Genomic DNA, 27,745 nt, shown 5'->3' with positions numbered 1-27,745 from the left:
TAAACTAAGTACTGTCTAAACCAAGTACTGTCTTAACTAAGTAATGTCTAAACTAAGTACTGTCTTAACTAAGTACTGTCTAAACTAAGTACTGTCTTAACTAAGTACTGTCTTAACTAAGTACTGTCTAAACTAAGTACCGTCTTAACTAAACTAAGTACCGTCTAAACTAAACTAAGTACTGTCTAAACTAAGTACTGTCTTAACTAAGTACTGTCTTAACTAAGTACTGTCTAAACTAAGTACTGTCTTAACTAAGTACTGTCTTAACTAAACTAAGTACTGTCTTAACTAAACTAAGTACTGTCTAAACTAAGTACTGTCTAAACTAAGTACTGTCTAAACTAAGTACTGTCTTAACTAAGTACTGTCTTAACTAAGTACTGTCTTAACTAAACTAAGTACTGTCTAAACTAAACTAAGTACTGTCTAAACTAAGTACTGTCTAAACTAAGTACTGTCTAAACTAAGTACTGTCTAAACGAAGTACCGTCTAAACTAAGTACCGTCTAAACTAAGTACTGTCTAAACTAAGTACTGTCTAAACTAAGTACTGTCTAAACTAAGTACTGTCTTAACTAAGTACTGTCTAAACTAAGTACCGTCTTAACTAAACTAAGTACTGTCTAAACTAAGTACTGTCTAAACTAAGTACTGTCTAAACTAAGTACTGTCTTAACTAAACTAAGTACTGTCTTAACTAAACTAAGTACTGTCTAAACTAAGTACTGTCTAAACGAAGTACCGTCTAAACTAAGTACCGTCTAAACTAAGTACTGTCTAAACTAAGTACTGTCTTAACTAAGTACTGTCTTAACTAAGTACTGTCTTAACTAAGTACTGTCTAAACTAAGTACCGTCTTAACTAAACTAAGTACTGTCTTAACTAAACTAAGTACTGTCTAAACTAAACTAAGTACTGTCTAAACTAAGTACTGTCTTAACTAAGTACTGTCTTAACTAAGTACTGTCTAAACTAAGTACTGTCTTAACTAAGTACTGTCTTAACTAAACTAAGTACTGTCTTAAATAAACTAAGTACTGTCTAAACTAAGTACTGTCTAAACTAAGTACTGTCTAAACTAAGTACTGTCTAAACTAAGTACTGTCTAAACTAAGTACTGTCTAAACTAAACTAAGTACTGTCTAAACTAAACTAAGTACTGTCTTAACTAAACTAAGTACTGTCTAAACTAAGTACTGTCTAAACTAAGTACTGTCTTAACTAAGTACTGTCTAAACTAAGTACTGTCTTAACTAAACTAAGTACTGTCTTAACTAAACTAAGTACTGTCTAAACTAAGTACTGTCTAAACTAAGTACTGTCTTAACTAAGTACTGTCTTGTCTAAACTAAGTACTGTCTAAACTAAGTACTGTCTAAACTAAGTACTGTCTAAACTAAGTACTGTCTAAACTAAGTACTGTCTTAACTAAGTACCGTCTAAACTAAGTACCGTCTTAACTAAGTACCGTCTAAACTAAGTACTGTCTTAACTAAGTACTGTCTTAACTAAGTACTGTCTTAACTAAACTAAGTACTGTCTTAACTAAACTAAGTACTGTCTTAACTAAACTAAGTACTGTCTAAACTAAGTACTGTCTAAACTAAGTACTGTCTAAACTAAGTACTGTCTTAACTAAGTACTGTGTTAACTAAGTACTGTCTAAACTAAGTACTGTCTTAACTAAACTAAGTACTGTCTTAACTAAACTAAGTACTGTCTTAACTAAACTAAGTACTGTCTAAACTAAGTACTGTCTAAACTAAGTACTGTCTTAACTAAGTACCGTCTAAACTAAGTACCGTCTTAACTAAGTACCGTCTAAACTAAGTACTGTCTTAACTAAGTACTGTCTTAACTAAGTACTGTCTTAACTAAACTAAGTACTGTCTTAACTAAACTAAGTACTGTCTAAACTAAGTACTGTCTAAACTAAGTACTGTCTTAACTAAGTACTGTGTTAACTAAGTACTGTCTAAACTAAGTACTGTCTTAACTAAACTAAGTACTGTCTTAACTAAACTAAGTACTGTCTTAACTAAACTAAGTACTGTCTAAACTAAGTACTGTCTAAACTAAGTACTGTCTAAACTAAGTACTGTCTTAACTAAGTACTGTGTTAACTAAGTACTGTCTAAACTAAGTACTGTCTTAACTAAACTAAGTACTGTCTTAACTAAGTACTGTCTTAACTAAGTACTGTCTAAACTAAGTACTGTCTAAACTAAGTACTGTCTTAACTAAACTAAGTACTGTCTTAACTAAACTAAGTACTGTCTAAACTAAGTACTGTCTAAACTAAGTACTGTCTTAACTAAGTACTGTCTAAACTAAGTACTGTCTAAACTAAGTACTGTCTTAACTAAGTACTGTCTTAACTAAGTACTGTCTAAACTAAGTACTGTCTAAACTAAGTACTGTCTAAACTAAGTACTGTCTTAACTAAGTACTGTCTAAACTAAGTACTGTCCTAACTAAACTAAGTACTGTCTAAACTAAGTACTGTCTTAACTAAACTAAGTACTGTCTAAACTAAGTACTGTCTTAACTAAGTACTGTCTAAACTAAGTACTGTCTAAACTAAGTACTGTCTAAACTAAGTACTGTCTAAACTAAGTACTGTCTTAACTAAGTACTGTCTAAACTAAGTACTGTCTAAACGAAGTACTGTCTTAACTAAACTAAGTACTGTCTTAACTAAACTAAGTACTGTCTAAACTAGTACTGTCTAAACCAAGTACCGTCTTAACTAAGTACCGTCTTAACTAAGTACCGTCTTAACTAAGTACCGTCTAAACTAAGTACCGTCTAAACTAAGTACCGTCTAAACTAAGTACCGTCTAAACTAAGTACCGTCTAAACTAAGTACTGTCTAAACTAAGTACCGTCTAAACTAAGTACCGTCTAAACTAAGTACCGTCTAAACTAAGTACCGTCTAAACTAAGTACCGTCTAAACTAAGTACTGTCTAAACTAAGTACCGTCTAAACTAAGTACTGTCTTAACTAAACTAAATACTGTCTTAACTAAACTAAGTACTGTCTAAACTAAGTACTGTCTTAACTAAGTACTGTCTAAACTAAGTACTGTCTAAACTAAGTACTGTCTAAACTAAGTACTGTCTAAACTAAGTACTGTCTTAACTAAGTACCGTCTAAACTAAGTACCATCTTAACTAAGTACCGTCTAAACTAAGTACTGTCTAAACTAAGTACCGTCTAAACTAAGTACCGTCTAAACTAAGTACTGTCTAAACTAAGTACTGTCTAAACTAAGTACTGTCTTAACTAAACTAAATACTGTCTTAACTAAACTAAGTACTGTCTAAACTAAGTACTGTCTTAACTAAGTACTGTCTAAACTAAGTACTGTCTAAACTAAGTACTGTCTAAACTAAGTACTGTCTAAACTAAGTACCGTCTTAACTAAGTACCGTCTAAACTAAGTACCATCTTAACTAAGTACCGTCTAAACTAAGTACCGTCTAAACTAAGTACCGTCTTAACTAAGTACCGTCTTAACTAAGTACCGTCTAAACTAAGTACCGTCTAAACTAAGTACCGTCTAAACTAAGTACCGTCTAAACTAAGTACTGTCTAAACTAAGTACCGTCTAAACTAAGTACCGTCTTAACTAAGTACCGTCTAAACGAAGTACCGTCTAAACTAAGTACCGTCTAAACTAAGTACCGTCTAAACTAAGTACCGTCTTAACTAAGTACCGTCTAAACGAAGTACCGTCTAAACTAAGTACTGTCTAAACTAAGTACCGTCTAAACTAAGTACCGTCTAAACTAAGTACCGTCTAAACTAAGTACTGTCTAAACTAAGTACCGTCTAAACTAAGTACTGTCTAAACTAAGTACTGTCTTAACTAAGTACTGTCTTAACTAAGTACTGTCTAAACTAAGTACTGTCTTAACTAAGTACTGTCTTAACTAAACTAAGTACTGTCTTAACTAAACTAAGTACTGTCTAAACTAAGTACTGTCTAAACTAAGTACTGTCTAAACTAAGTACTGTCTAAACTAAGTACTGTCTAAACTAAGTACTGTCTTAACTAAGTACTGTCTTAACTAAACTAAGTACTGTCTAAACTAAACTAAGTACTGTCTAAACTAAGTACTGTCTAAACTAAGTACTGTCTAAACTAAGTACTGTCTAAACGAAGTACCGTCTAAACTAAGTACCGTCTAAACTAAGTACTGTCTAAACTAAGTACTGTCTAAACTAAGTACTGTCTTAACTAAGTACTGTCTAAACTAAGTACCGTCTTAACTAAACTAAGTACTGTCTAAACTAAGTACTGTCTAAACTAAGTACTGTCTAAACTAAGTACTGTCTTAACTAAACTAAGTACTGTCTTAACTAAACTAAGTACTGTCTAAACTAAGTACTGTCTAAACGAAGTACCGTCTAAACTAAGTACCGTCTAAACTAAGTACTGTCTAAACTAAGTACTGTCTTAACTAAGTACTGTCTTAACTAAGTACTGTCTAAACTAAGTACCGTCTTAACTAAACTAAGTACTGTCTTAACTAAACTAAGTACTGTCTAAACTAAACTAAGTACTGTCTAAACTAAGTACTGTCTTAACTAAGTACTGTCTAAACTAAGTACTGTCTAAACTAAGTACTGTCTTAACTAAGTACTGTCTTAACTAAACTAAGTACTGTCTTAAATAAACTAAGTACTGTCTAAACTAAGTACTGTCTAAACTAAGTACTGTCTTAACTAAGTACTGTCTAAACTAAGTACCGTCTTAACTAAACTAAGTACTGTCTAAACTAAGTACTGTCTAAACTAAGTACTGTCTAAACTAAGTACTGTCTTAACTAAACTAAGTACTGTCTTAACTAAACTAAGTACTGTCTAAACTAAGTACTGTCTAAACGAAGTACCGTCTAAACTAAGTACCGTCTAAACTAAGTACTGTCTAAACTAAGTACTGTCTTAACTAAGTACTGTCTTAACTAAGTACTGTCTAAACTAAGTACCGTCTTAACTAAACTAAGTACTGTCTTAACTAAACTAAGTACTGTCTAAACTAAACTAAGTACTGTCTAAACTAAGTACTGTCTTAACTAAGTACTGTCTAAACTAAGTACTGTCTAAACTAAGTACTGTCTTAACTAAGTACTGTCTTAACTAAGTACTGTCTAAACTAAGTACTGTCTAAACTAAGTACTGTCTAAACTAAGTACTGTCTTAACTAAGTACTGTCTAAACTAAGTACTGTCCTAACTAAACTAAGTACTGTCTAAACTAAGTACTGTCTTAACTAAACTAAGTACTGTCTAAACTAAGTACTGTCTTAACTAAGTACTGTCTAAACTAAGTACTGTCTAAACTAAGTACTGTCTTAACTAAACTAAGTACTGTCTAAACTAAGTACTGTCTTAACTAAACTAAGTACTGTCTAAACTAAGTACTGTCTTAACTAAGTACTGTCTAAACTAAGTACTGTCTAAACTAAGTACTGTCTAAACTAAGTACTGTCTTAACTAAGTACTGTCTTAACTAAGTACTGTCTTAACTAAACTAAGTACTGTCTTAACTAAACTAAGTACTGTCTAAACTAAGTACTGTCTAAACTAAGTACTGTCTAAACTAAGTACTGTCTTAACTAAGTACTGTCTAAACTAAGTACTGTCTAAACGAAGTACTGTCTTAACTAAACTAAGTACTGTCTTAACTAAACTAAGTACTGTCTAAACTAGTACTGTCTAAACCAAGTACCGTCTTAACTAAGTACCGTCTTAACTAAGTACCGTCTTAACTAAGTACCGTCTAAACTAAGTACCGTCTAAACTAAGTACCGTCTAAACTAAGTACCGTCTAAACTAAGTACCGTCTAAACTAAGTACCGTCTAAACTAAGTACCGTCTAAACTAAGTACCGTCTAAACTAAGTACCGTCTAAACTAAGTACCGTCTAAACTAAGTACCGTCTAAACTAAGTACCGTCTAAACTAAGTACTGTCTAAACTAAGTACCGTCTAAACTAAGTACTGTCTTAACTAAACTAAATACTGTCTTAACTAAACTAAGTACTGTCTAAACTAAGTACTGTCTTAACTAAGTACTGTCTAAACTAAGTACTGTCTAAACTAAGTACTGTCTAAACTAAGTACTGTCTAAACTAAGTACTGTCTTAACTAAGTACCGTCTAAACTAAGTACCATCTTAACTAAGTACCGTCTAAACTAAGTACTGTCTAAACTAAGTACCGTCTAAACTAAGTACCGTCTAAACTAAGTACTGTCTAAACTAAGTACTGTCTAAACTAAGTACTGTCTTAACTAAACTAAATACTGTCTTAACTAAACTAAGTACTGTCTAAACTAAGTACTGTCTTAACTAAGTACTGTCTAAACTAAGTACTGTCTAAACTAAGTACTGTCTAAACTAAGTACTGTCTAAACTAAGTACCGTCTTAACTAAGTACCGTCTAAACTAAGTACCATCTTAACTAAGTACCGTCTAAACTAAGTACCGTCTAAACTAAGTACCGTCTTAACTAAGTACCGTCTTAACTAAGTACCGTCTAAACTAAGTACCGTCTAAACTAAGTACCGTCTAAACTAAGTACCGTCTAAACTAAGTACCGTCTAAACTAAGTACCGTCTAAACTAAGTACCGTCTTAACTAAGTACCGTCTAAACGAAGTACCGTCTAAACTAAGTACCGTCTAAACTAAGTACCGTCTAAACTAAGTACCGTCTTAACTAAGTACCGTCTAAACGAAGTACCGTCTAAACTAAGTACTGTCTAAACTAAGTACCGTCTAAACTAAGTACCGTCTAAACTAAGTACCGTCTAAACTAAGTACTGTCTAAACTAAGTACCGTCTAAACTAAGTACTGTCTAAACTAAGTACTGTCTTAACTAAGTACTGTCTTAACTAAGTACTGTCTAAACTAAGTACTGTCTTAACTAAGTACTGTCTTAACTAAACTAAGTACTGTCTTAACTAAACTAAGTACTGTCTAAACTAAGTACTGTCTAAACTAAGTACTGTCTAAACTAAGTACTGTCTAAACTAAGTACTGTCTAAACTAAGTACTGTCTTAACTAAGTACTGTCTTAACTAAACTAAGTACTGTCTAAACTAAACTAAGTACTGTCTAAACTAAGTACTGTCTAAACTAAGTACTGTCTAAACTAAGTACTGTCTAAACGAAGTACCGTCTAAACTAAGTACCGTCTAAACTAAGTACTGTCTAAACTAAGTACTGTCTAAACTAAGTACTGTCTTAACTAAGTACTGTCTAAACTAAGTACCGTCTTAACTAAACTAAGTACTGTCTAAACTAAGTACTGTCTAAACTAAGTACTGTCTAAACTAAGTACTGTCTTAACTAAACTAAGTACTGTCTTAACTAAACTAAGTACTGTCTAAACTAAGTACTGTCTAAACGAAGTACCGTCTAAACTAAGTACCGTCTAAACTAAGTACTGTCTAAACTAAGTACTGTCTTAACTAAGTACTGTCTTAACTAAGTACTGTCTAAACTAAGTACCGTCTTAACTAAACTAAGTACTGTCTTAACTAAACTAAGTACTGTCTAAACTAAACTAAGTACTGTCTAAACTAAGTACTGTCTTAACTAAGTACTGTCTTAACTAAGTACTGTCTAAACTAAGTACTGTCTTAACTAAGTACTGTCTTAACTAAACTAAGTACTGTCTTAAATAAACTAAGTACTGTCTAAACTAAGTACTGTCTAAACTAAGTACTGTCTAAACTAAGTACTGTCTTAACTAAGTACTGTCTAAACTAAGTACTGTCTAAACTAAACTAAGTACTGTCTAAACTAAACTAAGTACTGTCTTAACTAAACTAAGTACTGTCTAAACTAAGTACTGTCTAAACTAAGTACTGTCTTAACTAAGTACTGTCTAAACTAAGTACTGTCTTAACTAAACTAAGTACTGTCTTAACTAAACTAAGTACTGTCTAAACTAAGTACTGTCTAAACTAAGTACTGTCTTAACTAAGTACTGTCTTAACTAAACTAAGTACTGTCTAAACTAAGTACTGTCTAAACTAAGTACTGTCTAAACTAAGTACTGTCTTAACTAAGTACCGTCTAAACTAAGTACCGTCTTAACTAAGTACCGTCTAAACTAAGTACTGTCTTAACTAAGTACTGTCTTAACTAAGTACTGTCTTAACTAAACTAAGTACTGTCTTAACTAAACTAAGTACTGTCTAAACTAAGTACTGTCTAAACTAAGTACTGTCTTAACTAAGTACTGTGTTAACTAAGTACTGTCTAAACTAAGTACTGTCTTAACTAAACTAAGTACTGTCTTAACTAAACTAAGTACTGTCTTAACTAAACTAAGTACTGTCTAAACTAAGTACTGTCTAAACTAAGTACTGTCTAAACTAAGTACTGTCTTAACTAAGTACTGTGTTAACTAAGTACTGTCTAAACTAAGTACTGTCTTAACTAAACTAAGTACTGTCTTAACTAAGTACTGTCTTAACTAAGTACTGTCTAAACTAAGTACTGTCTAAACTAAGTACTGTCTTAACTAAACTAAGTACTGTCTTAACTAAACTAAGTACTGTCTAAACTAAGTACTGTCTAAACTAAGTACTGTCTTAACTAAGTACTGTCTAAACTAAGTACTGTCTAAACTAAGTACTGTCTTAACTAAGTACTGTCTTAACTAAGTACTGTCTAAACTAAGTACTGTCTAAACTAAGTACTGTCTTAACTAAGTACTGTCTAAACTAAGTACTGTCCTAACTAAACTAAGTACTGTCTAAACTAAGTACTGTCTTAACTAAACTAAGTACTGTCTAAACTAAGTACTGTCTTAACTAAGTACTGTCTAAACTAAGTACTGTCTAAACTAAGTACTGTCTTAACTAAACTAAGTACTGTCTAAACTAAGTACTGTCTTAACTAAACTAAGTACTGTCTAAACTAAGTACTGTCTTAACTAAGTACTGTCTAAACTAAGTACTGTCTAAACTAAGTACTGTCTAAACTAAGTACTGTCTTAACTAAGTACTGTCTTAACTAAGTACTGTCTTAACTAAACTAAGTACTGTCTTAACTAAACTAAGTACTGTCTAAACTAAGTACTGTCTAAACTAAGTACTGTCTAAACTAAGTACTGTCTTAACTAAGTACTGTCTAAACTAAGTACTGTCTAAACGAAGTACTGTCTTAACTAAACTAAGTACTGTCTTAACTAAACTAAGTACTGTCTAAACTAGTACTGTCTTAACTAAGTACTGTCTAAACTAAGTACTGTCTTAACTAAGTACTGTCTTAACTAAGTACTGTCTAAACTAAGTACTGTCTAAACTAAGTACTGTCTTAACTACGTACTGTCTAAACTAAGTACTGTCTAAACTAAGTACTGTCTTAACTAAACTAAGTACTGTCTAAACTAAGTACTGTCTAAACTAAGTACTGTCTAAACTAAGTACTGTCTTAACTAAGTACTGTCTAAACTAAGTACTGTCTTAACTAAACTAAGTACTGTCTAAACTAAGTACTGTCTTAACTAAACTAAGTACTGTCTAAACTAAGTACTGTCTTAACTAAGTACTGTCTAAACTAAGTACTGTCTAAACTAAGTACTGTCTAAACTAAGTACCGTCTTAACTAAGTACCGTCTTAACTAAGTACCGTCTTAACTAAGTACCGTCTAAACTAAGTACCGTCTAAACTAAGTACTGTCTAAACTAAGTACTGTCTAAACTAAGTACTGTCTAAACTAAGTACTGTCTTAACTAAGAACTGTCTAAACTAAGTACTGTCTAAACTAAGTACTGTCTAAACTAAGTACTAAGTACTGTCTAAACTAAGTACTGTCTAAACTAAGTACTGTCTAGGGCATTCACTTCTAGTCATTTTTACTAGTTGACTAGTTGCCTAGTTTACTAGTCGACTAGTTGTTTAACTACCTATTATGTAAAAAAATAAAAAATAAACCTCCTCCAATCAGGATCGAGCGCACCCTGGGCAAGACCTACGCTGTAGAGGCTATCATTTGTTTGGGCGGAAGTTGCGGGATTTTAGCGGAAGTATCGCCCAAGGAAATTACGTTGATGCTTTACAAATCAGCTTACGTTCTCCGCGAATGAAACAAGTGTTGTGATTGGTCGGGAAAATATCGTATCCGGGGGAAATACATCTGGCGGATGTTCCGGACGATACGTCCGCCGATAGCTTCTCTGCCTTATACGTTGTGACCAGGCTTTTCTTCGGGCATCTGGTTAGGATGCCTCTCGGGCGCCTCCCTAGGGAGGTCCTCGACGCACGTCCCACTGGGAGGAGAACCCCGGGGCATCTGGTTAGGATGCCTCTCGGGCGCCTCCCTAGGGAGGTCCTCGACGCACGTCCCACTGGGAGGAGAACCCCGGGGCAGACCAAGGCGCAGTTGGAGGAAACACATGGACTCACTGGCCTTGGAACGTCTCAGGATCCCCCAGGAGGAAGTCACTAATGTTGCTCTGGAGAGGAATGTCTGGAGCTCTCTGGTGGAGCTGTTGCCCCCGCGACCAGACTACGGATAAGCGCTTGAAGATAAGTAAGCCTGGGACCGAGGCTAGATGGAGCGGAGCGGGCCTTGGTGCGCGTGCGTTTGGCCTGCTGCGTCTCCAGGCACAAAAGGTTGAGCACCACTGACAGAAACATATAGGCTTGTCAGAAAACTGTTGAAGATTTGGAAGCCTTTTTTTTTCCCTGGAACAACATATTTTCAGATGGGGGGGCGGAGGCTTATTACATATAATCTTCAGGGTCCTTGACATGAAATATTGAGCACCACTGATATGATGGTTTTTCAGAAAACGTTCAGGACATTTTCGTCATCAGGCCTAAATGGGTTAATATTGAACCCATTCTGACCTGAGATCAGATTCTATAAATGTCTTCTACATCCTGACAGTTTTCTGAAAAAGCTATGTTTCTATGTCAGTGCAGTGGTTATTTGATTTTTCAAAAATAGCAGACCTACAAGCTCGTAGCGCGCCACTCGGTGGCGCGCTACGAGCTTGTAGATCTGCTATTTTTCAATAGCTAAAGCATATCATAATGCTAACACCAAAAGGGGTATGAGATTTTGCTATTCCCCACTGTATTTCACGGTACTATGGCTCCCCCTAATGGCCGTTTTGTACCCTGCACGCTGGAGCAGAGGTAGTGCGATCTGCACATGCTCACAACTGCTCCGTGTTGACAGTTCACACTTTTAGTTTAGTACATGTGGAAATATGGAATAATATACAATTGGATCTGGGTGTCTTTCAGCAACACTAACTCAAAGGTAGGAAGCAACTTTTCAATCTACTGCAGCTGTGTGGTGAAAATAAATGTTTTGCCTTAGTCTGCGAGTGGAGTTGCACTGCATGCGCGCAGCATGCGCCGCCCACCAACGCTGTATTAAAATACCGTAAGCTCGGAAATCTCACGGTATCAACACCGTGGCTGTTCCTGTCGCGGCGGTATTACCGAAATTCGGTAAACCGCGGCATGCCTAGTTCCCGCCCAAAATGGGTTAATAATATACAGATAAGACAAATAACTGAAATATATATATGTTTTAAAATGCATAATATCAAAAAAAAAAAAAAAAAGAAGAAAAAAGGCCAGATTACCTTTGGAATGTTTGTAGTTTTGTCTCCCTGGTAACAACAGAACAGCAGGACGGGGTGCATGAGAGAGGGAAGAAATATATCATTACATGTAATCTGACCTCAGATGAGCAGAAATATATCATTACATTTAATCTGACCTCAGATGAGCAGAAATATATCATTACATTTACACAATCTGACCTCAGATGAGCAGAAATATATCATTACATTTAATCTGACCTCAGATGAGCAGAAATATATCATTACATTTACACAATCTGACCTCAGATGAGCAGAAATATATCATTACATTTAATCTGACCTCAGATGAGCAGAAATATATAATTACATTTACACAATCTGACCTCAGATGAGCAGAAATATATAATTACATTTACACAATCTGACCTCAGATGAGCAGAAATATATAATTACATTTAATCTGACCTCAGATGAGCAGAAATATATAATTATATTTACACAATCTGACCTCAGATGAGCAGAAATATATAATTACATTTACACAATCTGACCTCAGATGAGCAGAAATATATAATTACATTTACACAATCTGACCTCAGATGAGCAGAAATATATAATTACATTTACACAATCTGACCTCAGATGAGCAGAAATATATAATTACATTTAATCTGACCTCAGATGAGCAGAAATATATAATTACATTTACACAATCTGACCTCAGATGAGCAGAAATATATAATTACATTTACACAATCTGACCTCAGATGAGCAGAAATATATAATTACATTTAATCTGACCTCAGATGAGCAGAAATATATAATTACATTTACACAATCTGACCTCAGATGAGCAGAAATATATAATTACATTTACACAATCTGACCTCAGATGAGCAGAAATATATAATTACATTTACACAATCTGACCTCAGATGAGCAGAAATATATAATTACATTTACACAATCTGACCTCAGATGAGCAGAAATATATAATTACATTTACACAATCTGACCTCAGATGAGCAGAAAGTAGTGATGTACCCAATATTCGGCCGCAGAAAATATTCTGCAAAAATGGCTAAAAATGCATTTTCGGCCTATTAGGTTTCGGCCCGAATAGGCAGAAAATATATCACCGAATAGTGTATGCAAATTAATGCAATCAAAAGAGCTGAATAAATGTTTTATGGACACATAAGTGATTATTATTTAAGTAAAGTTTTGCCATAACCATTTATTTTGCCATAAATCAGGTAGCTTTAAGGTACGGCCATGACAGCAATGGTAGGAAAAAAGGATATTTATATTAATCATATTCGGGTATTCGGTTTTCGGCCAACTGTTTCCTATATTCGGTATTCGGTTTCGGCCAAGAATTTCCCTTTTGGTGCATCCCTAGCAGAAAGTATGGTTAGAGAAATGGAACATTAAAAAGGTGTGTGTGTGTGTGTGTGTGTGTGTGTGTGTGTGTGTGTGTGTGTGTGTGTGTGTGTGTGTGTGTGTGTGTGTGTGTGTGTGTGTGTGTGTGTGTGCGCGCGCGCGCGCGCGCGTCACTTATGGAATACTTCCATTAATCCATTTAGGCCCGACGTCGAAATTTAAAAAAAAAAAAATGTAATGCATTTAATTTCTGAAAAACCTCATGTTTCTATATCAGTTGTTCTCAATATTTCATGTCAAGAACCCCAAAAATGATGTGTAATTGGCCGCCGACCCCCCATCTGAAAATGTGTCTGAAAAACACCAAAAAGGGGTTCCCGCCCAAAACGGGTTAACCCATTCTGGGCGGGAACCCCCTTTGGTGTTTTAACTACTTTAATTATGTTATACTTTAGCTATTGAAAAAATAGCAGATCTACAAGCTCATAGCGCGGCACCGAGTGGCACGCTACGAGCTTGTAGGTCTGCTATTTTTGAAAAATCGTAAAAATGCGGCACAATCTTTGAATATATATTCTTTCAGAAGACTTATTTTTATTTCGACGTCAGGCCTAAACGGGTTAATGTACGATAGAGTATGCTATATATAAATATATATATATATATATATATATATATATATATATATATATATATATATGGTACTTATGCAGTCGGGGAGGTTTCATTTTGTCTCCCTGCTCTTCTATTGAGAAATAGACATACCAGACTCTTGAACAAGCTTTTACTTGTCGGGTATTAGAAGGGGGGGTTCCCGCCCAACACACAGTCCAGGTGGATTGTGGGAGTTGTAGTCAGTATAGTACCTCGGTGCGCGGGTGTCTTGCTGACTTGGCCAGGTGCAGCAGCAGAGGGGAGTTCCTGTTCACGTCCGTCTCAGCCATACCCAGCTCACCACACACCTGTGTCCGGCTGTCCAGTCCATTTACCTGTAGGGAAAGAAACGCCAGTCATAAACAATTAAACATTAACAGTTTGACGGCCGCTAATATTGTTTAATCCAGTGTTCCACCGCACGTAAAACGCAATACCCGACATTTGTTCAATGCGTTTAATTCGCCGTTTTAAAATAATTAAAAAGAAACAGCGGATTTTATCCGGGACCTGATGACGAGGCCGTCGCGTTATGATGACGAAACCCGGAAATCAAGTCATCATCTGGGCTGCTAGGGCTTCTGGGAAATTGAGCTCAATGTAAGTGGACGGGGGGTTTGTTTGGACTACAATGCCTCGTGGAGGCGGATCCTGTAGCAGCATTGTAATGGCCGCAGGTACTGATGATCATCACATGCCGACGGACCATTTTTCGCCGGATTTTCGGCGAAAATACTGCAAATACTTCAGCGTATGCTCTAAAGGTAATAAAACAATCTCGGCGTAGAATATTTGATTAAATAGCGGGTAACGCGTTTTATGGAGTCAAACTGTTGGCTGGTTCATTCATACTGTACTCAGTGAGTCCCTGTAGGACTGCTGGTTCATTCATACTGTACTCATACTGTACTCAGTGAGTCCCTGTAGGGCTGCTGGTTCATTCATACTGTACTCATACTGTACTCAGTGAGTCCCTGTAGGGCTGCTGGTTCATTCATACTGTACTCATACTGTACTCAGTGAGTCCCTGTAGAGCCGCTGGTTCATTCATACTGTACTCATACTGTACTCAGTGAGTCCCTGTAGGGCTGCTGGTTCATTCATACTGTACTCATACTGTACTCAGTGAGTCCCTGTAGGGCTGCTGGTTCATTCATACTGTACTCATACTGTACTCAGTGAGTCCCTGTAGGGCTGCTGGTTCATTCATACTGTACTCATACTGTACTCAGTGAGTCCCTGTAGGGCTGCTGGTTCATTCATACTGTACTCATACTGTACTCAGTGAGTCCCTGTAGGGCTGCTGGTTCATACATACTGTACTCATACTGTACTCAGTGAGTCCCTGTAGGGCTGCTGGTTCATTCATACTGTACTCAGTGAGTCCCTGTAGGGCTGCTGGTTCATTCATACTGTACTCATACTGTACTCAGTGAGTCCCTGTAGAGCCGCTGGTTCATTCATACTGTACTCATTCTGTACTCAGTGAGTCCCTGTAGAGCCGCTGGTTCATTCATACTGTACTCATACTGTACTCAGTGAGTCCCTGTAGGGCTGCTGGTTCATTCATACTGTACTCATACTGTACTCAGTGAGTCCCTGTAGGGCTGCTGGTTCATTCATACTGTACTCATACTGTACTCAGTGAGTCCCTGTAGGGCTGCTGGTTCATTCATACTGTACTCATACTGTACTCAGTGAGTCCCTGTAGGACTGCTGGTTCATTCATACTGTACTCATACTGTACTCAGTGAGTCCCTGTAGGACTGCTGGTTCATTCATACTGTACTCAGTGAGTCCCTGTAGGGCTGCTGGTTCATTCATACTGTACTCAGTGAGTCCCTGTAGAGCCGCTGGTTCATTCATACTGTACTCATACTGTACTCAGTGAGTCCCTGTAGGGCTGCTGGTTCATTCATACTGTACTCATACTGTACTCAGTGAGTCCCTGTAGAGCCGCTGGTTCATTCATACTGTACTCATACTGTACTCAGTGAGTCCCTGTAGGACTGCTGGTTCATTCATACTGTACTCAGTGAGTCCCTGTAGGGCTGCTGGTTCATTCATACTGTACTCATACTGTACTCAGTGAGTCCCTGTAGGGCTGCTGGTTCATTCATACTGTACTCATACTGTACTCAGTGAGTCCGTGTAGGGCTGCTGGTTCATTCATACTGTACTCATACTGTACTCAGTGAGTCCCTGTAGGGCTGCTGGTTCATTCATACTGTACTCAGTGAGTCCCTGTAGGGCTGCTGGTTCATTCATACTGTACTCATACTGTACTCAGTGAGTCCCTGTAGGGCTGCTGGTTCATTCATACTGTACTCAGTGAGTCCCTGTAGGGCTGCTGGTTCATTCATACTGTACTCATACTGTACTCAGTGAGTCCCTGTAGGGCTGCTGGTTCATTCATACTGTACTCAGTGAGTCCCTGTAGGGCTGCTGGTTCATTCATACTGTACTCATACTGTACTCAGTGAGTCCCTGTAGGGCTGCTGGTTCATTCATACTGTACTCATACTGTACTCAGTGAGTCCCTGTAGGGCTGCTGGTTCATTCATACTGTACTCATACTGTACTCAGTGAGTCCCTGTAGGACTGCTGGTTCATTCATACTGTACTCATACTGTACTCAGTGAGTCCCTGTAGGGCTGCTGGTTCATTCATACTGTACTCAGTGAGTCCCTGTAGGACTGCTGGTTCATTCATACTGTACTCATACTGTACTCAGTGAGTCCCTGTAGGACTGCTGGTTCATTCATACTGTACTCATACTGTACTCAGTGAGTCCCTGTAGGGCTGCTGGTTCATTCATACTGTACTCAGTGAGTCCCTGTAGGGCTGCTGGTTCATTCATACTGTACTCATACTGTACTCAGTGAGTCCCTGTAGGGCTGCTGGTTCATTCATACTGTACTCATACTGTACTCAGTGAGTCCCTGTAGGGCTGCTGGTTCATTCATACTGTACTCATACTGTACTCAGTGAGTCCCTGTAGGGCTGCTGGTTCATTCATACTGTACTCAGTGAGTCCCTGTAGGACTGCTGGTTCATTCATACTGTACTCAGTGAGTCCCTGTAGGGCTGCTGGTTCATTCATACTGTACTCATACTGTACTCAGTGAGTCCCTGTAGGGCTGCTGGTTCATTCATACTGTACTCATACTGTACTCAGTGAGTCCCTGTAGGGCTGCTGGTTCATTCATACTGTACTCATACTGTACTCAGTGAGTCCCTGTAGGACTGCTGGTTCATTCATACTGTACTCATACTGTACTCAGTGAGTCCCTGTAGGGCTGCTGGTTCATTCATACTGTACTCAGTGAGTCCCTGTAGGGCTGCTGGTTCATTCATACTGTACTCATACTGTACTCAGTGAGTCCCTGTAGGACTGCTGGTTCATTCATACTGTACTCATACTGTACTCAGTGAGTCCCTGTAGAGCCGCTGGTTCATTCATACTGTACTCATTCTGTACTCAGTGAGTCCCTGTAGAGCCGCTGGTTCATTCATACTGTACTCATACTGTACTCAGTGAGTCCCTGTAGGGCTGCTGGTTCATTCATACTGTACTCATACTGTACTCAGTGAGTCCCTGTAGGGCTGCTGGTTCATTCATACTGTACTCATACTGTACTCAGTGAGTCCCTGTAGGGCTGCTGGTTCATTCATACTGTACTCATACTGTACTCAGTGAGTCCCTGTAGGACTGCTGGTTCATTCATACTGTACTCATACTGTACTCAGTGAGTCCCTGTAGGACTGCTGGTTCATTCATACTGTACTCAGTGAGTCCCTGTAGGGCTGCTGGTTCATTCATACTGTACTCAGTGAGTCCCTGTAGAGCCGCTGGTTCATTCATACTGTACTCATACTGTACTCAGTGAGTCCCTGTAGGGCTGCTGGTTCATTCATACTGTACTCATACTGTACTCAGTGAGTCCCTGTAGAGCCGCTGGTTCATTCATACTGTACTCATACTGTACTCAGTGAGTCCCTGTAGGACTGCTGGTTCATTCATACTGTACTCAGTGAGTCCCTGTAGGGCTGCTGGTTCATTCATACTGTACTCATACTGTACTCAGTGAGTCCCTGTAGGGCTGCTGGTTCATTCATACTGTACTCATACTGTACTCAGTGAGTCCGTGTAGGGCTGCTGGTTCATTCATACTGTACTCATACTGTACTCAGTGAGTCCCTGTAGGGCTGCTGGTTCATTCATACTGTACTCAGTGAGTCCCTGTAGGGCTGCTGGTTCATTCATACTGTACTCATACTGTACTCAGTGAGTCCCTGTAGGGCTGCTGGTTCATTCATACTGTACTCAGTGAGTCCCTGTAGGGCTGCTGGTTCATTCATACTGTACTCATACTGTACTCAGTGAGTCCCTGTAGGGCTGCTGGTTCATTCATACTGTACTCAGTGAGTCCCTGTAGGGCTGCTGGTTCATTCATACTGTACTCATACTGTACTCAGTGAGTCCCTGTAGGGCTGCTGGTTCATTCATACTGTACTCATACTGTACTCAGTGAGTCCCTGTAGGGCTGCTGGTTCATTCATACTGTACTCATACTGTACTCAGTGAGTCCCTGTAGGACTGCTGGTTCATTCATACTGTACTCATACTGTACTCAGTGAGTCCCTGTAGGGCTGCTGGTTCATTCATACTGTACTCAGTGAGTCCCTGTAGGACTGCTGGTTCATTCATACTGTACTCATACTGTACTCAGTGAGTCCCTGTAGGACTGCTGGTTCATTCATACTGTACTCATACTGTACTCAGTGAGTCCCTGTAGGGCTGCTGGTTCATTCATACTGTACTCAGTGAGTCCCTGTAGGGCTGCTGGTTCATTCATACTGTACTCATACTGTACTCAGTGAGTCCCTGTAGGGCTGCTGGTTCATTCATACTGTACTCATACTGTACTCAGTGAGTCCCTGTAGGGCTGCTGGTTCATTCATACTGTACTCATACTGTACTCAGTGAGTCCCTGTAGGGCTGCTGGTTCATTCATACTGTACTCAGTGAGTCCCTGTAGGACTGCTGGTTCATTCATACTGTACTCAGTGAGTCCCTGTAGGGCTGCTGGTTCATTCATACTGTACTCATACTGTACTCAGTGAGTCCCTGTAGGGCTGCTGGTTCATTCATACTGTACTCATACTGTACTCAGTGAGTCCCTGTAGGGCTGCTGGTTCATTCATACTGTACTCATACTGTACTCAGTGAGTCCCTGTAGGACTGCTGGTTCATTCATACTGTACTCATACTGTACTCAGTGAGTCCCTGTAGGGCTGCTGGTTCATTCATACTGTACTCAGTGAGTCCCTGTAGGGCTGCTGGTTCATTCATACTGTACTCATACTGTACTCAGTGAGTCCCTGTAGGACTGCTGGTTCATTCATACTGTACTCATACTGTACTCAGTGAGTCCCTGTAGGGCTGCTGGTTCATTCATACTGTACTCATACTGTACTCAGTGAGTCCCTGTAGGGCTGCTGGTTCATTCATACTGTACTCATACTGTACTCAGTGAGTCCCTGTAGGGCTGCTGGTTCATTCATACTGTACTCATACTGTACTCAGTGAGTCCCTGTAGGGCTGCTGGTTCATTCATACTGTACTCACAGAGTTGATCTCTGGTTGGAACACAGCCAGGGTGAAGTCCAAGTTGAACACCTGGAGAAAGTCTATCACCAGACTGGCTACCACACGACCTGCAGGGAACAACACATATCAAATAAAGTTACAAAAATAAAATAAAATAAAGCTGCCACGATTATGACATTTTATTTGACATATTGAATAACTTTATAGTTTAAAACAAGTCAATAACGCGTCGCATAGTGACGAGTTGTGCGCTTTGTAGATCGGCTGTTTCCAACCTTTTTTTTTTAATTTTTGAAAATATATATACATTTTTCAACATGGAATCGATTACGCCGATTATGCAAAATTATCGCGATTAGACAATTGTGTAATAATTGGGACGGGCCTACAGGCCTACAGTCAAGTCCAGAATTGATTTAAAAATACTCACCATCACCTACAAAACCCTCAACAACCAGGCCCCCCTCTACCTATCTGAACTCATCCACCGCCATGTCCCCTCTCGCTCCCTCAGGTCAAGCACTGCCAACCAACTGGAACCCCACAAGTCCAACAAACGAACTTGGGGAGACAGGGCCTTCGCAGGGACTCCCAACTCACATCAGATCTGCCCCCACCTTCGAAATGTTCAAAAGCACACTCAAAACCCACCTTTTCTTTATTTTTTATATATATAATTTTTATCCCACGATTGTGTAACCCATTTTTCACCCCTGTGTCAATTATCTAATGTGATCCTGGGCTCTACACACCCTCCGCCAACCTAGTCCCCATACATGGGGGACATGGGGATAGCAACGGACTTGAACTCATGCTTCCTTCATGCCTGAGTGTCCAAGTTGCTCCTTTACACCTGACAGGGGGAGTTTCCCTGGTTGGACGTAGCGCGTGAAAGGAACACGTTATTCCAACCAGTTCCTTTCCCCTCCATCAGGCGCCCCGGCTGGCCAGGGGGAGGCAGTTTAGAGACCAGGATTACTGCATGTTTTTTGTGAGGGTACCTACCCTAGGGGACACGGGGAGAACATGTGAGGGTACCTACCCTAGGGGACACGGGGAGAACATGTGAGGGTACCTACCCTAGGGGACACAGGGAGAACATGTGAGGGTACCTACCCTAGGGGACACGGGGAGAACATGTGAGGGTACCTACCCTAGGGGACACGGGGAGAACATGTGAGGGTACCTACCCTAGGGGACACGGGGAGAACATGTGAGGGTACCTACCCTAGGGGACACGGGGAGAACATGTGAGGGTACCTACCCTACATGTGAGGGTACCTACCCTAGGGGACACGGGGAGAACATGTGAGGGTACCTACCCTAGGGGACACGGGGAGAACATGTGAGGGTACCTACCCTAGGGGACACAGGGAGAACATGTGAGGGTACCTACCCTAGGGGACACGGGGAGAACATGTGAGGGTACCTACCCTAGGGGACACGGGGAGAACATGTGAGGGTACCTACCCTAGGGGACACAGGGAGAACATGTGAGGGTACCCTACCCTAGGGGACACGGGGAGAACATGTGAGGGTACCTACCCTAGGGGACACGGGGAGAACATGTGAGGGTACCTACCCTAGGGGACACGGGGAGAACATGCAAACTCCACACAGAAAGGCCCTTTCGCCAACCCCGCCTCGGGTATGGGCACCTTTTCAAACTGGCTTTCCCTACATACCCCTTTTAAACCTTTGAACTAGTTTTTCTAATAAAACATGTCTGTACTTCTGTTCTGTAAAGCGACTTTGGGTACCCAGAAAAGCGCTATATAAATCGTATATATTATTATTACTATTACAGACCAATCAACATGCAAGGGTCAGCGGGTCGTTATTGATTAGCCCCCGACACCAAGCGGACGGAGGGGTCCTTATGTAGCGGACGGAGGGGTCCTTATGTAGCGGACGGAGGGGTCCTTATGTAGCGGACGGAGGGGTCCTTATGTAGCGGACGGAGGGGTCCTTATGTAGCGGACGGAGGGGTCCTTATGTAGCGGACGGAGGGGTCCTTATGTAGCGGACGGAGGGGTCCTTATGTAGCGGACGGAGGGGTCCTTATGTAGCGGACGGAGGGGTCCTTATGTAGCGGACGGAGGGGTCCTTATGTAGCGGACGGAGGGGTCCTTATGTAGCGGACGGAGGGGTCCTTATGTAGCGGACGGAGGGGTCCTTATGTAGCGGACGGAGGGGACCTTATGTAGCGGACGGAGGGGTCCTTATGTAGCGGACGGAGGGGACCTTATGTAGCGGACGGAGGGGTCCTTATGTAGCGGACGGAGGGGTCCTTATGTAGCGGACGGAGGGGTCCTTATGTAGCGGACGTTTTTAGGGGATTTTGTCAATTAGCATTATTTTATCAGAGAGCAAAACTTACCGTCTTTGGAATTGAGGCATTTCTTCAGGTTTTCATTGACAAGCGGTGTTTTGTTCTGGTTCGGGACAAAAGACAAATGGTAGTTAGTTAGTTAGTTAGTTAGTTAGTTAGTTAGTTAGTTATTTAGTTAGAAGTAGAGTTACAGTGAAAACTAATATAACCCATTTTGGGCGGGAACCCCTGTTGGTGTTTCAAGCATTATGTTATGCTTTAGCTATTGAAAAATAGCAGATCTACAAGCTCATAGCTCATAGCTCATAGCTCATAGCTTGTAGGTCATAGCTCATAGCTCATAGCTTGTAGATCTGCTATTTTTGAAAAATCGAAGAACCACTGACATAGAAACATAGCTTTTTCAGAAAACTGTCAGGATGTAGAAGACATTTTTAGAATCTGATCTCAGGTCAAAATGGGCTAATATAATCACACCATTTTTGCCTACAGCAAAAAGGATTCCACAAACTTGTCAGACCGTGCACCCACCCCCGCCCCAAATAATCATATTTGATCTGGCAGCCCCCCACCCCCCCACCCTGACAAGTAATTGTTCAAGCAATTGGAATTACATTTAGTTTGACTCTACAAGCCAGGCGCTGTGAGCTTGTAGATTGGTAATTTTCACATTGTGTCTCTTTCTTAATATTTGACAATTAAAAGTAATTAAATTGTCACTTTAGAAACGGGCAGATCCCTGTATACCCTTATCCTGCACCGTTGAGTGAGAAAACAATGTTACACATTAAGACCCTAGAGTATATAGGGATAGAGAGACGGCACCCGAGTTCTCCTCCCATCCACTTGCATTAAGTTGCTCGGAAGCGCATGAGGCGATTTCACTCCTCCTTCCGGGTAGGAACAGACTAAGAGTGCATTCTGGGATGGATTGGGCCCAAACACATGAACGCGCTGGGCCCGTTGACTATCATTGCACGCAAACAGCGTTCACGTGTCATCGTGAACGTGCGCAATGATAGTCAACGGACCAGCGCGTTCATGTGTTTGGCCCACGCTGCAATACCAAATTCGGCCACTATGTCCATTTCGCCTCAGGGTTTCCTCCGGGTGCCGTCTCTATTCATATATACTCTAAGGTTAAGACCCCCCCCCCCCCCTCCCCCCACACACACAATAAACAGTTGTGGAACCAGCGGGCTACAGAATAGGAAGGGCTTCATGTGGTAAATAGTCAACATGTATAACATTATATTTAGATATCAGAAAGACAACAGCAGTAGAACAGCATGATGGGACCAATACCTCCAGCTTATCCTGCTCCTCCATGGCCAGGAACACTGCAGCGCGCATCTCCGCCTGCAGGGGGCAACACAAACACTAGTCACTTTACCACAAGTAAGACGCGCGAACGCGGGAAGCGAACGCAGATCGTAAATTGCAATACCAATTAGAATAAATTTAGGTTTTTTTAATTTTTTAAGATTTTTAAGTTACGTTTTTTTAAGTTAAGTTTTTTCATTTTAAGTTTTTTTTTTTTAAGATTCTTTTTAAGATTTTTTTTAAGATAAGTTTTTTTAAGTTACGTTTTTTTTAAAGTTTTTTCTTTTTAAGTTTTTTTTTTAAGTTAAGTTTTTTTTTATTAAGTTAAGTTGTGTGTGTGTGTGTGTGTGTGTGTGTGTGTGTGTGTGTGTGTGTGTGTGTGTGTGTGTGTGTGTGTGTGTGTGTGTGCTTGCGTGCGTGCGACTGTGCGTGCATTTTTGTGTGTGATACAGCTGCGCCCTCTGGTGGCGGGCGGGTGGTGTTACAGCGTGACACACACACAGACAGACAGACAGACATGATCTGCTGGGTCTCATAGTAAATGCTCACTGCGTTCGCAATCACTGCGTTCGCAATCACTGCGTTCGCAATCACATTTCATTCATTACAGAAACTACTGTACATCTCCGCCTGCAAGAGCAACACAAACAACACTTCACCGTTACATTTCATTCATTACACAAACTACATCTCAGAACATTTTCTTTCTGTTGATTTGTCCATTTTATTAGGAAGAAACCCCGGACTGGATCCGTGGATCCGGACGCAGATCTTCAAATAGTATAATCAACAGGATTAAAACCACATGAGTTTTGGTGTTGCCCTAGAGCAGGGGTGGGCAACTTTGACGATGGCGAGGGACAATATATTTCTACACTCACTCCAGAGGGGCCACATTGCATATTACTGTCTTAGCAATAAATAGCCGATCTACAAGCTCAAAACGCGTCGCAGTGCGACGCGTTTTGAGCTTGTAGTTCGGCTATTGTTGCTATATTTGAATTGAAAACCTGAATATTGTTTTGCTATTTTTGAAAAGTAAGCTTTGTATGGAATTTCAAATGCATTTAGTTATAGTTATGTTAACTTTATGAACTGTTAACATAACTACATTGGACACAAAAAGACAATAACTGTAATTGTAATACTAGTCATTAAGTACTAGTCATTTAATACTAGTCATGATGTAATTAAAGCGGGTTTGGAATTGTAAACAGCTGAAATCAATACTATATCAGTATTCTGATATTAACACGCGGGCCGCATTAAGTGAAGGTGAGGGCCACCAGTTGCCCACGCTGTTTGATTGTCTGAATCAACTTTGTTTGTGTTTGTTTACGTACTAAAAGAGAGCTGTTTCAGAGAGCTGTTTCAGAGAGCTGTGAGAGCTGTTTCAGCGTACGATGTAAGTCAATGAGGGGCATATTTTGAATAGGCCTATCTCACAGAATTTCCCCGCCCCCTTAATACGCCCCCTTTCCGCGTTAGTGGTGATAGCGTGACGTCACTCCTTAGACACTACATGTTAACAGAGGTAATTTAAGAAGTCTACAACTTTTGTTTTCTCAAGGTAAGGTTTGTTCTATCTGTTCGAGCTGATTTACCATCTTGTTTGCTTCATAATAATATTGGTCTGTCACATTTTTACATTAGGAAATGTACTTAGATTCTCCAGAGAAAAAAACATGTAAATGCTAATGTTAAATGACACCACTATCTACCGGAAGGGGGCGTGGAAAGGGGGCTGTGAGATAGGCCTATTATCAATTTCTAATTACTGGAACGTTTTTTTTAAATGTCTTGTCCACATTTGGAGTTACATCATGGCAAGGGGAAACTACACAACCCAAACCTCAAAAAAAGTGGTCTTACACTTTAAGTGTGACATCATCGTACCTGGAAGTTATGCAGGAACGCCCACTGAGTGGCAAAAATCTACTTTCGGGCCTTGACAGCCCAGACATCCAAACAGAAAAGTCCTGTCTGATTGCATTAAACAATGTTAAACTCACCAACATTGCAGCTGAACGAAAAGCTTGAATTATCCTCTTTCTATCTGCAAAGTTTGTGTTTCATGAAAATCCACCATAGAAACGTTATGAGCTACTTTCTGTCAAGAAATGCCCTGCATTTGATTATGTTTTTAAGTGTCAGAGTTTGGAAGTGCTTGTTTTCAATAACACAACATTTTGCTGCCTCCTGCATTATGTGACATTTAGAAACAGGTGGTACGGCAGGAAAATGGGAAAATCGTGCATGTGCATACTCTCTATACAAAACAGAAACACTGCAGAAAACACATATCTGCCTGCAAGGTGAAAACAAAAGCAACTTTAAGATTACATTCAACACGCAACATGAGTTAGCCCCTCACTTCGCACGGGTGTGATTTTTTTATAAACATCTGCATTACTTAATTTACAAGAAGTCTACATAATTAGAGAATGTATAAGAATTGTGTTCCATTTGTACACTCAGTCGACAAGAGTTATTATGAGAGGCCTTAAAAATAAATAAAAACGTGTGTAAACCACTGGGTCTGGGGACCCCCAGGGGTCCTTGGGGGAGTTCCAGGGGGTACCCAGCTAAATGATAGTTTGGAACCAAATGGACCCTTATGGGTCTGTAACTCAGAGTGTACAAATGGAACCAAATGGACCCTTATGGGTCTGTAACTCAGAGTGTACAAATGGAACCAAATGGACCCTTATGGGTCTGTAACTCTGGTGTACAAATGGAACCAAATGGACCCTTATGGGTCTCTAACTCTGGTGTACAAATGGAACCAAATGGACCCTTATGGGTCTATAACTCTGGTGTACAAATGGAACCAAATGGACCCTTATGGGTCTATAACTCTGGTGTACAAATGGAACCAAATGGACCCTTATGGGTCTATAACTCTGGTGTACAAATGGAACCAAATGGACCCTTATGGGTCTATAACTCTGGTGTACAAATGGAACCAAATGGACCCTTATGGGTCTGTAACTCTGGTGTACAAATGGAACCAAATGGACCCTTATGGGTCTCTAACTCAGTGTACAAATGGAACCAAATGGACCCTTATGGGTCTCTAACTCAGAGTGTACAAATGGAACCAAATGGACCCTTATGGGTCTATAACTCTGGTGTACAAATGGAACCAAATGGACCCTTATGGGTCTATAACTCTGGTGTACAAATGGAACCAAATGGACCCTTATGGGTCTCTAACTCAGTGTACAAATGGAACCAAATGGACCCTTATGGGTCTCTAACTCAGTGTACAAATGGAACCAAATGGACCCTTATGGGTCTCTAACTCAGTGTACAAATGGAACCAAATGGACCCTTATGGGTCTCTAACTCAGTGTACAAATGGAACCAAATGGACCCTTATGGGTCTATAACTCTGGTGTACAAATGGAACCAAATGGACCCTTATGGGTCTATAACTCTGGTGTACAAATGGAACCAAATGGACCCTTATGGGTCTCTAACTCAGTGTACAAATGGAACCAAATGGACCCTTATGGGTCTATAACTCTGGTGTACAAATGGAACCAAATGGACCCTTATGGGTCTATAACTCTGGTGTACAAATGGAACCAAATGGACCCTTATGGGTCTATAACTATGGTGTACAAATGGAACCAAATGGACCCTTATGGGTCTATAACTATGGTGTACAAATGGAACCAAATGGACCCTTATGGGTCTATAACTATGGTGTACAAATGGAACCAAATGGACCCTTATGGGTCTATAACTATGGTGTACAAATGGAACCAAATGGACCCTTATGCTTATGCCCTTATGCTTAGCTTTGGCTAACTCTGGCCCATTTACATTGAGGTGAAAACTGACATGTTGATTAATGAGCTTTGTCCCCGTCACATAAATAAATAAATAATAAAATATGGGTCTCTAACCCAGAGTGTACACATGTCAAACTGGGGGTCCTTGAAATTAAACGGGTTGAGAATCACTCCTATAGAGCCGTAAAAATCTTCTCTTATGGGGGGTCCCTGGCATATCTCTTCAAATGGGGGGTCCGCGGGGCTAATTTGTGTACATTTGGGGGTCCTTGACATGAAAACGTTGGGGAACCACTGTTGTATAGGCTAGAGGCTATCGGGGCTAGCCTAGCTAGCAGGCTAGTACTGTGGGAGTGAAGCCAAACATGTGTAGCTGCAGCATCAACGGAGGTGTTTTAAATTAAATAAATACATAAACAAACAGCATCATATTTATTTACCTTGAGCTTGTTGAGGATGCCATTGTTCTCCAGGTTCTGGATCAGCAGGTCTCTGAGCTCCGTGTCGTCCTCTGTAGCAGACATGATGCTAATGCTAATGTGCTAATGTTTAATGACATTAAAATGTAAACAGCAGTGTGTCTGTGTCTCTCTCTTCTCGACTTGTTTCTCCTCTCTCTGTTGACCAAGAGAGGCTGGCGAGGCTGACTGTGCGGATAATGGTTTCGTCCACTAATACTCCAAATAAAAGGTTTGTTCAGTTGGTGTGGTTTACTGATGTAGTGTATACTCTAAGCTACCGGCTTCCTAGACGACCACCACCACAACAACAACAAACACACGACGCGGAAGTTGTTTGTTTTAGGTTCAGGTCAAGGTCAACATTGAGGTGTGAATACCGCCACCTACTGGACCGGAGTGTGTAGGGGTTTTCGGCATTGATCTGGCCAATAATAAATACACAATACATAATGCTTAAAAAATTGATGATGTACAGCAGTGGTTCCCAAACCTTTTCATGTCAAGGTTTTGATGAATTGAACAAGGTGGAAGGTGGACCCTCTTGTAAACAAGTGTAATTGGGTCATCCACTCACAGTTAAGTCTTT

General features: G+C 39.9%; 1 protein-coding gene across 4 annotated transcripts in view; it reads right to left on the bottom strand.

Annotated features, from left to right (window-relative positions):
- cep43 (centrosomal protein 43) overlaps positions 1-27,487 on the bottom strand; it is a 93,680-nt gene extending 66,193 nt beyond the window's left edge. For 3 of the 4 annotated variants that reach the window (XM_079526932.1, XM_079526931.1, XM_079526933.1), the window contains exons 1-6: positions 27,139-27,487; positions 22,881-22,934; positions 21,624-21,678; positions 19,262-19,350; positions 13,842-13,964; positions 11,632-11,658 (exon numbers count right to left, since the gene is read on the bottom strand). In XM_079526932.1, the coding sequence (XP_079383058.1) occupies positions 11,632-11,658; positions 13,842-13,964; positions 19,262-19,350; positions 21,624-21,678; positions 22,881-22,934; positions 27,139-27,222 (432 nt within the window). In that variant the 5' untranslated portion in view covers positions 27,223-27,487. The remainder of the gene's footprint in view (positions 1-11,631; positions 11,659-13,841; positions 13,965-19,261; positions 19,351-21,623; positions 21,679-22,880; positions 22,935-27,138) is intronic. The other variant, XM_079526934.1, reaches the window with a different exon arrangement.
- Positions 27,488-27,745: the final 258 nt, after the last annotated feature.

The sequence above is a fragment of the Electrona antarctica genome (assembly GCF_951216825.1).
Source record: "Electrona antarctica genome assembly, chromosome: 17".
Lineage (NCBI taxonomy): Eukaryota > Metazoa > Chordata > Actinopteri > Myctophiformes > Myctophidae > Electrona > Electrona antarctica.
Note: the sequence above shows the minus strand (reverse complement) of the source record. Positions and strands in the feature narration are given on the sequence as shown.